This window comes from Galeopterus variegatus, unplaced genomic scaffold, assembly GCF_000696425.1.
Source record: "Galeopterus variegatus unplaced genomic scaffold, G_variegatus-3.0.2 Scaffold13959, whole genome shotgun sequence".
Classification (NCBI taxonomy): Eukaryota; Metazoa; Chordata; class Mammalia; order Dermoptera; family Cynocephalidae; genus Galeopterus; species Galeopterus variegatus.
The window spans coordinates 1-9336 of NW_007740070.1; the positions used below are offsets into that span (position 1 = coordinate 1).

The following is a 9336-nucleotide window of genomic DNA, read 5'->3' on the forward strand; positions in this document are numbered from 1 at the left end:
GGGAGGGCAGAGACAGGGACAACTGGGGCCGAGGCTTCCTGGTGTCTTTCTTCCCCTGCCCTATCTTCTCTGGCCGTCGTCGACTGTCTCTCTGTCTTCCTCCATCCGCCGCCTGAACACACGCCCAGGGGACCAGCCGTCTGTCCCCTTCCAGCTGTGTGGCCCAGAGCAGGACGGGCTGAGGCTCACGTCTCCTGAGCCTCTCTGGGGCAGGTGGGCTGTGCGTCCTGGCGGTGGCAGGAGGAAGGGCATCCCCGTGGTCTCCTCGACCCCCACCCCACCATTCGTCCTGGCGACAGCACCGAAATGACCCGGGGGCCTCACACTGAGCCCTGGGTGTCCACAGAGGAGGACCAGGTTGGACGGGGCCTCGGAGGCAGGTGTTCGGGGGTGTAGGAGGGCGAGCGTACGTCTCCCGGGCCGAGAGCGGACCCGCGTTGACTGCGCGCCCGCTCCCCGCAGCCCCGTGCAGGCACATCCCCTAGGGGCTCGGTGCACCGTTTGGATTCGAATTCCCGCCCCTCGGGAAGCGGCCGTGACCTCGTGGGGCGGAGAACGGGGCCAGGCTGACGTCGGGGGCGGGGAGTGCTGTGGGCGCCCCCTGCGGTTGGTACTCTGCAGCCCAGAGGCTCAGCGGCGGGAGCTCCCTTCTCCAAGGTCACACACGGTGACGGCTGCGGGGGAGGGGGCGGGCGTGACTGTGGTCCCTGGTGGCGCCATCTCAGCCTGGGAGGGGGGTTCCGGGTCCCACAGAGCGGCCTCAGGGACCAGACACCGGCGAAGAGCGGTCCCTTCCGAGAGCTCCGTCGAGGGAGCGTCCCTGGGTACCAGAAGGTGAGGCTGGAGAGCGCAAGTCCGAGGCCCGGGGCTTCCGCGTCTCGGTGCCTCCGTTTACCCGCCCGGCCGATGCGCAGCCGCGCCGTTCCCACAGCCCGGGCGACCCCGCGCGCGCCGCCCGCGTCATGGAACCGCCGCCTGACCCCGCGCTCCCGGCTAAGTTTAGAGCAGGAGGAAAACAGCCTCCTCCGGCCCCTTAACCCTACGCGCTCGGGATGCGGATTCGAACCCGGCACGCTGAGGCTGTTCCTGGTCTCAGTTTCCCTATTTGTCCACAGGCGTTATTTCCCAGAACCTTTGGAGAAAAGGGGAGAGAGTGGTAGAGGTCCCCACCCGCGGGCCTCCCGGTCGGAGGGCAGGTTTGGGGTACCCCAGCCACCAGTTTGGGGTATCCCCGCCTGAGACACTCCGATGCTGCCACTGCGCCCATGCGCGACACTGCCTCGGCAGAGGAGCATTAACAAGCCCCGCCCCTGCGCGTGACGTCATGGGGCGGGGGTGGGGGGGGGGGCTTTTCTCGGAGCCGGGCGGAACAGACCGAGTGGGGCCGGACGAAGACGAATATGCCCGAGCCGGCCCGAGCGCCATCCGGACTTACTCGAAGCAGGCCCAGCGCAGCCGGACTTAGCCGAATAAGCACGAACTCATCTGAGCCCGCCCGAATGTAGTCGGAAGTAGCCGAACTCGGCCGAACTCACCCGACCGAACTCTTCGGGGCCAAGGCCAAGCCTGAGTAATCGACAGAGCGGGATCGAGTCCTGCCGAATCCCCCGCCCCCACCCAAATCTGAGCTGGATCCAACCTCCCCTGCTCAAAAGTCACGGCAGGGGAGCAGGGGAACACCGGCCCTTGGCCAGGAGATCAGTTTTGGTTGGTCCCCGGTGTGTCCATGTCTCTGCCGCTCCTGCCCGCCTTCTCAAAAGCTCGGGACCCGCAAGCACCCCTCCACGCTCGGGACCCACAAGCACCCCTCCACCAGGTCGTCCACCCCCGCCTCCGCGCCGTAGTCCTTTGTCTGACCTCTGATCCCGAGAAAGAGGGCATAGATCCCTCTGCTTAGTCAGGGCGTGGCCGGAAGGAAGGACAGACTTGGGGGGCTGAATAGAACAGGTGGTGTTGGGAAGTAGGGCGGAGCTCCGGGAGAGGGCACACCTGTGCAGAGGCCTGAGGTGAAGAGAGTAGGCGGGGAGTTCAGGTTGAAGACAGAGCCGGGGGTGTGGCCTACTGGCTGGGGGTGGAACCTCGAGAGCTGGGGGCGTGGCCGACAGACGGGATAGGGCCTACGGGTTGAGGGTGGAGCCTCGATAGTTGAGGGTGTGCCCAGGTGGCCCAAGGGTGTGGTCAAGCTGGCTGGGGGTGGAACCTCTCGGCTGTGAGGAGTCCTGCAGCGTGCAGGAGCTAGGCAATACCCGAGCCTCCTCCAGGTGGAAGAGACCAGGAAGCCGATTGTAGTCCACGTGGACCATGCGACCTAGACCTCAGTTTCCCCCTTTGTAATACGGGCGCCCAGTCGTCGTCCTTGGGCACTCGCCTGTAATCGCCTAAAAGTACCCCCGAGGATGGAGTTTATCATGCCCACATTACAGGCCGGGTAGTAGAAGTCCAGAGAAAGGCGCGGACCTGCCCATAGTCACAAAGTCACTTTGGGGAAGATCTGGAACTCAGGTCCTGGAGTCCAGACTGGCCCCAGTAAGAGGGGCTCCGGGGTACAGACGCGGAGACGGAAGCGTGAGGGGTACTGAGCTCCTGAGTGAGGGTGTGGCTGTGAGGCAGGTGGGCAAGCTGTAAGCCACCCCCGCCGGACCGCCGTGCAGCCCCCGGGAGGACGTGGCAGAACGGGAGTCTACCACGACAGGCACCCAGCAGCAAGGCTTCTCATCTCTGACCATACCTCCTCTGCCTTCAGCTTTGACCTGGAAAATGGGCTGTCGCGCGAGAGAAGTGCCCTGGACCCTCAGTCCAGGCCTGGCCTGGGTCGGGTCGTCCAGGCCCCTGTCCCGCACAGCCAGCGGCGCGAGTCCTTCCTATACCGCTCGGACAGCGACTACGAACTCTCGTCCAAGGTCACGTCCAGGAACTCTTCCATGGCCAGCGACCTGTGAGTCGGGGCTGGTGGGACGACACCTCCTGGCACCCCCCTTCTTCCTTAGTTCCTCCATTTAGCAAACTCCTTCCAGTGGCCATTTGACCTAGGCTCTAAGGAGTTTAAGGAGTTTAAGGAGTTTGCCAGGCAGCTAATTTATTCAGTGTGCAGCAAGTGACATCAGGTGATCTGTGCTTGACCTTGGGCTGCGGTGGGGGTGGGGGTGGTAATCCAGAAACATTAAGGCCAATTAGCAACTGAACAAACACTTTCATTTGAGCTTCCTGGTAGCCATAGCGAAAAGGGAAATACAATAATTTCTGCCCTGCCTCAACTAAGACCACTACTGCCCATAGAACTCAGGTTTCCCATTTATGAGATGCAGATAAAATGAATGGTTGGCGGGAGGGCCTGTGTTGGCTCTCAGGGAGAGTTGGGTGAGGGGGGCCCAGGGCCCAGGAGGGCACCTGGAAGGTGCTCTTAGCTGAGGGCATGGTGTGAATAAAAGCTGAAAGATGGGAGTGTGTGGGAGCTCTCCCTCCCAGGCTGCTCTCTCTGATGGCTCGTCTCCCCTCAGACATGGAGAAGACTTGATTGTGACACCTTTTGCCCAGGTGGGTGCCTAACCTCCTCACCGCCACTGAGCTGCACAGGTAGAACTGACCCCTCCTTCCCAATATTGACCACCACCCTCCTGACAGGTCCTGGCCAGTCTGCGGACAGTTCGGAGTAATGTGGCGGCCCTTGCCCACCTGCAAGGCTGGGGGGCAGCCAAGTACACCGACAGCGGAGCAGAGGCAGGGCTGGCAGGTTCAAGGTGGGCAGGGTGGAGGCGGGAAAAGGGAGCTGCCAGTTAGAGCTGGGACTCTGTGGCCTCCAGATGGGGGTGAGAGGTGGGGCCAGATGGGTGGGGCGGGCCACCCCTGAACCTACTGTACCACAGGCAGGCATCTTTCGGGAACCTTCCGTCCAGCTGTCAGCCCCCTCCACCTACAGGTAATGCTCCTGTTCCTCCCCCCTCCCCCCACTGAGGGGCAGCTGTGAACTTCCTCTCCATAGTGACCTCCAGTCCCTGATCCCTTGGACTGTGGTTAATTGTAACCCACCCACGCTCCCACACAACTGCACACACACACACACGTACCCTTGGGGATGGAGGCCACCCCACTCATATTACAGATAGGGAGGCTTGAGGCCCAGAGAGGGACAGAGACCTGCCCATGGTCACACGGCTACTTGGGGACAGATCTGGAACTTGAATCCTGGAGTTCTGAGTTGCCCCAGTGGGAAGGGCTTTGGGGTCCAGAAGCAGAGATGGAAGAATGAGATCGTAGGGTCCCCGAGTGGGGGTGGGGCACGTCCCTTACCAGCTTGGCTCCCAGAGGACACTGGACGGACACTGGCATTGGAGACACTGGACGAGCTAGACTGGTGTCTGGATCAGCTGGAGACACTGCAGACACGGCACTCGGTGGGGGAGATGGCCTCCAATAAGGTGAGGGGCCAGATGGCCGAGATCACCTGTCTCTGCCCACAATGGTCCCATTATCTCTGTCCTCACCTCCTCCCACCGCCCCCCCCCCCCCCCCCCCCCGCCCCCCCCCCCCCCCCCCCCCGCCCCCCCCCCCCCCCCCCCCCGCCCCCCCCCCCCCCCCCCCCCGCCCCCCCCCCCCCCCCCCCCCGCCCCCCCCCCCCCCCCCCCCCGCCCCCCCCCCCCCCCCCCCCCGCCCCCCCCCCCCCCCCCCCCCGCCCCCCCCCCCCCCCCCCCCCGCCCCCCCCCCCCCCCCCCCCCGCCCCCCCCCCCCCCCCCCCCCGCCCCCCCCCCCCCCCCCCCCCGCCCCCCCCCCCCCCCCCCCCCGCCCCCCCCCCCCCCCCCCCCCGCCCCCCCCCCCCCCCCCCCCCGCCCCCCCCCCCCCAGTTCAAGCGGATGCTGAACCGGGAGTTGACCCACCTGTCCGAAACCAGCCGCTCTGGGAACCAGGTGTCTGAATACATCTCACGGACCTTCCTGGGTAAGCCATGGTGGGTCACTGCTTAGGTTATATAAGGAAGAGAAATACTTCTATTACAGACTTCAGTCCGGGGGAGACAGTCAGACACTACACCCTCAGCCCTGTGGGTCAGGGCTGGACCCATGGAGGAACAGCAGGAACTTCCAAGAGGAGGGGGATTGAAGCTAGGGTTTTGAAGCATGAACAGAAGTTTGCCAGGGAGGAGATGCAGGGAACCAGACACATGGGTCTCAGCATGGGAGATGGAAAGGACACTGGGTTGTTTGGGGAAAAATGCCAAGCCCCACGTGCCCAGTGACCATGCCCAGCAGAAGGGTCACTGAGACCAGCCATGAACACAGGAGAGAGCTACCAGGCCAGACAGGCACTTTATTCTGTGTTCACATTGGGCCAGGTATAAGGGAAATAGGATGATCCCAGGGTTTGGCAAGGTCCAGGACCTGAGACCAGGCAGGATGACCCCTGCAGGAGAATCGGTTTCTCTGAGCCTCCCCCTCCACCACCTACAGACCAGCAGACTGAAGTGGAGTTGCCCAGGGCAACCCCTGAGGAGCCCCCGCGACCCATGTCCCAGATCAGTGGCCTGCGTGGGCTCCCTCACAGTGCCAGTCTCTCTTCAGCCACCGTCCCACGCTTTGGGGTCCAGACTGACCAGGAGGGGCAACTGGCCAAGGTGGGTCCCCAACCACAATGCTGAGACCCAGGTTTGAGCTTTGGCTTTGTTTGGATGTCCTATCTTGGGCCTCAGTTTACCCACCTCTATACTGGGCAGGTGGGGCTTAATGTGGAACCTGGGGCGGTGGGGAGGGGTCGAGGTTCCAGAGTCTGCAGAAGTTGCGCTACGGTTGAGCTCCAGCCCTTCACATTTTAGGAGCTGGAAGACACCAACAAGTGGGGGCTCGATGTGTTCAAAGTGGCAGAGCTGAGTGGGAATCGGCCCCTTACAGCCGTCATATTCAGTGTCTTTCAGGTAGTTCCCCTGCCCTTGGCTTCCAGTACCCCTGAGGTTTCCTTCATCCCTTCCTACGCCAAGACCTCAAATCCTCCCTGATAGCACTGAATGGGATAATTTGAGCAGGGTATTGAAGAGTGAATAGGGGTTCACTAGGTTGAACGATTCATTGTCATGAGCCCGGCCCTGAAGAGACCCAGTCGGGAGAGAAAAGCTGGACACAGACACCCCTATCCTGTGGGGTCAGAGATGGACCAGAGGAGAAGGACAGAGACTGGGGAGTTCAGAGGGAGAGCAGGAGGGCGTCCTGGAGGAGGGGGCATTTGAGGGATGGATAGGTGTTCGGAAGAGAGGAGTAGGAACGGTGTACACGACAGCCCTAAGGCAAAGGCTCTGACTGGGGGCCTGTGATGGACCAGGAGCGGGACTTGCTCAAGACATTCCAGATCCCAGCAGACACGCTGGCCACCTACCTGCTGACTCTGGAGGATCACTACCACACCGATGTGGCCTACCACAACAGCCTGCATGCCGCTGATGTGGCCCAGTCCACACACGTGCTACTGGCCACACCCGCCCTCGAGGTACTGCACTACAGCTGCGGGCAGCCAGGTGGGTGCAGGGCTCAGGAGCCCCTGCCCGCCCCTCACCTCTTATACCCGTGCCCATTCAGGCTGTGTTCACAGACCTGGAGGTCCTGGCTGCCATCTTTGCAAGTGCCATCCACGATGTGGACCATCCTGGGGTCTCCAACCAGTTTCTCATTAACACCAGTGAGTCAAGGTGGGGAAGGGGACTGGGCCCTGTCTTCACCCTGTTGACCAGGTGACCTCAGGTCTGTCTGTCTCTGATCTGAGCCTGGTCTGTGAAATGCGTATGACAGGCTTCCCTCGCTCAGATGCTCAGAGTGGGTCCAGGTACACAGTAAGTGCTCAAGAAATGAGGCAAGGGCCGGCCTGTGGCTCACTTGGGAGAGTGTGGTGCTGATAACACTAAGGCCATGGATTCGGATCCCTATATAGGGATGGCCGGTTCACTCTCATGGGAGAGCGTGGTGCTGACCACATCAAGTCAAGGGTTAAGATCCCCTTACCGGTCATCTTTTAAGTAAAAAAAAAAAAAAAAATGAGGCAGAGTTGACCTGGGTTCACTGAGATCTTAAGTTTAAAGTCCTTCGAAGAGTCTAAAAACTCAGTTGACATGCAATTATTGGATGCCTTTTGTATCCAAGCGCTGGAGTGCTGGGGATGAGAGTGGAATCCTCTCATTCAATGAGCCCAGAGTCTAAAAAGACCAAGATTCAGTCATTCATTCAGCCGGCACTCACCCGTGCACTGTCTCCCACCATGCTGGGTCCCAAAGGAGCCCCCCTAATCTTGGGTAGGCAGAGCCAAACACAGACATCCCTCACCCTGTGAAGTCAGGCACCTGGATGACTTCTTGGAGGAGGGGGCATTAGAGTTGGGGCTTTAATGCATGGGTAGGAGTTTGCCAAGGACTCCCAAAAGCTTCCTTTGGGTGGAATGGGTTGGGTGGGCAGGTCTCGAGGCTCTCAGCTTTCCCCACAGACTCGGAGCTGGCGCTTATGTACAATGATGCCTCCGTGCTGGAGAACCACCACCTGGCGGTGGGCTTCAAGCTGCTGCAGGGGGAGAACTGCGACATCTTCCAGAACCTCAGTGCCAAGCAGCGGCTGAGTCTGCGCAGGATGGTCATTGACATGGTGAGGCCATGGTGGTAGGTGGGGTAGGAAGGATGGGGGAGCAATTACTCATCGTCTACACACAGTAGGTTGAGGTGACTTTGGTATGGCTGGCAGTTCAGCCAGACCTCGGCGTGTCTGCTCTGAGCCTCAGTTTCTTTGTCTGCAAAATGGGGCAGTGACTTCCTGAGCCCTAGGTGGGGGTGAATAGGCTCTCCATTGGGCTTGTCAGATTCCAGTCATGAATTCGACACAGGATGTAGAAACTGAGTTTCTGGGGTTTCAGGTGCAACTTTTTCTAACCCTTAAATTAAACATATCTGTCCATTTGATTTTTTTCAGGTAGGGGAATACCAGTAAGTTTGGGGGTCTCACATCTCATTCATTCATTTAACAAGCATTTATTGAGCACATATTGTGTGCTCGATCTGTGCCAATGACCAAGACAATTCTGGCCTTTATGAGATTCACAGTTTGCATTGGAGATGGACACATAGGTGGTAGCTGTGATGAAAGACCTGTAGGCAGAGCCATGACAGGGGAGGTTCAAGGTGCTGTGGGATCCCAGACCAGCTGGAGAAGTTGGGGCGGGCTTCCCAGGGAGGGAGCACTGCAGCCAGGGCATGCAGGGTGAGGAACACTGCAGGATGGGGAGGAGCATTCCCAGCAGAGGGAACAGCATGCAGGAGGGCTCAGAGGAAGGCCAGGCTTGGAGTGAGAAAGAGCTAAAAGTTTGATGGGGTACAATTGGGGCCTTGAGCAGTGGGCACCTGCAGTGGTGGTGGTGGGGATGCATTTAGGACAGATGAGAAGTTTGGGAAGAAGTTTTAAGACTTTTGTCTGATTCTCAGGGAAGCCTGTGGACCACTTGTGGGTCACTCCCAAGCTGGGTCCTCACAGGTCTGGTTAAGCTGGTTTTTAAACATCTGTGCCCAGGGTCAAACTTCCCTCCAAATGGCTGAAAACAGGCCTCTGGGGCACATGGCAGCCACACAGAAGTTTGGGGAGCACCAAGTCAGGTCCCTCCCCAGCTCCAAACCCCTCTGTGGCTTCCTTGCTCTGACCACAACTGCCTCATCTATGTTCCTCCAACACACCCAACTCATCCAGCCCCAGCGCCTTTGCACAGGCTGTGTCCCCTCCACTACCCTCAGCACAAATCACCTCAGCTCCCAGGTTTAATCACCCTCCCCCACACCCTGTCACACATGTGACAACCTCAGAGAAGGGCCACTGACTGAGCCCCTCTTGTGAGCTGGGTTTGCAGTGAACTCTGTTTTATTCTCCCATTTCACAGATGAGGACGCTGAGGCTCAGAGGACTGAAGGTCTGAGCAGGTGTGGTGTCTGGGAGTAGGGAGTTAGGCAAGTTCCTTGTGCCTGTCACTTTCCCTTGCCTGCCCCCAGGTGCTGGCCACAGACATGTCCAAACACATGAACCTCCTGGCCGACCTCAAGACCATGGTGGAGACCAAGAAGGTGGCAAGCCTTGGTGTCCTGCTGTTGGACAACTACTCTGACCGCATCCAGGTGTGTGGCCAGGCGGGCCCAGGGCCTCCTTTTCTGCAGTTCTCTAGATGCATTTATGAAGCACCAACTGTATGCTAAGAAATAGCTAGAGTCAGGGGTGGCCCATGGCTCATTTGGGAGAGTGTGGTGCTGGTAACACCAAGGCCACGGGTTCAGATCTCTATATAGGGATGGCGGGTTAGCTCACTTGGGAGAGTGTGGTGCTGACAACACCAAGTCAA

At 60.0% G+C, this 9336-nt stretch overlaps 1 protein-coding gene across 1 annotated transcript in view; it reads left to right on the top strand.

The window, feature by feature from the left end:
- The first annotated feature begins 4348 nt into the window (after positions 1 to 4348).
- The window catches only part of PDE4C (phosphodiesterase 4C, cAMP-specific), an 8469-nt gene continuing 3481 nt past the window's right edge, over positions 4349 to 9336 (top strand). Inside the window, exons 1-7 of the mRNA XM_008563547.1 lie at positions 4349 to 4415; positions 4839 to 4932; positions 5442 to 5605; positions 5804 to 5902; positions 6558 to 6657; positions 7453 to 7607; positions 8993 to 9115. Coding sequence (XP_008561769.1) covers positions 4401 to 4415; positions 4839 to 4932; positions 5442 to 5605; positions 5804 to 5902; positions 6558 to 6657; positions 7453 to 7607; positions 8993 to 9115 — 750 coding nt within the window. The 5' untranslated portion in view covers positions 4349 to 4400. The remainder of the gene's footprint in view (positions 4416 to 4838; positions 4933 to 5441; positions 5606 to 5803; positions 5903 to 6557; positions 6658 to 7452; positions 7608 to 8992; positions 9116 to 9336) is intronic.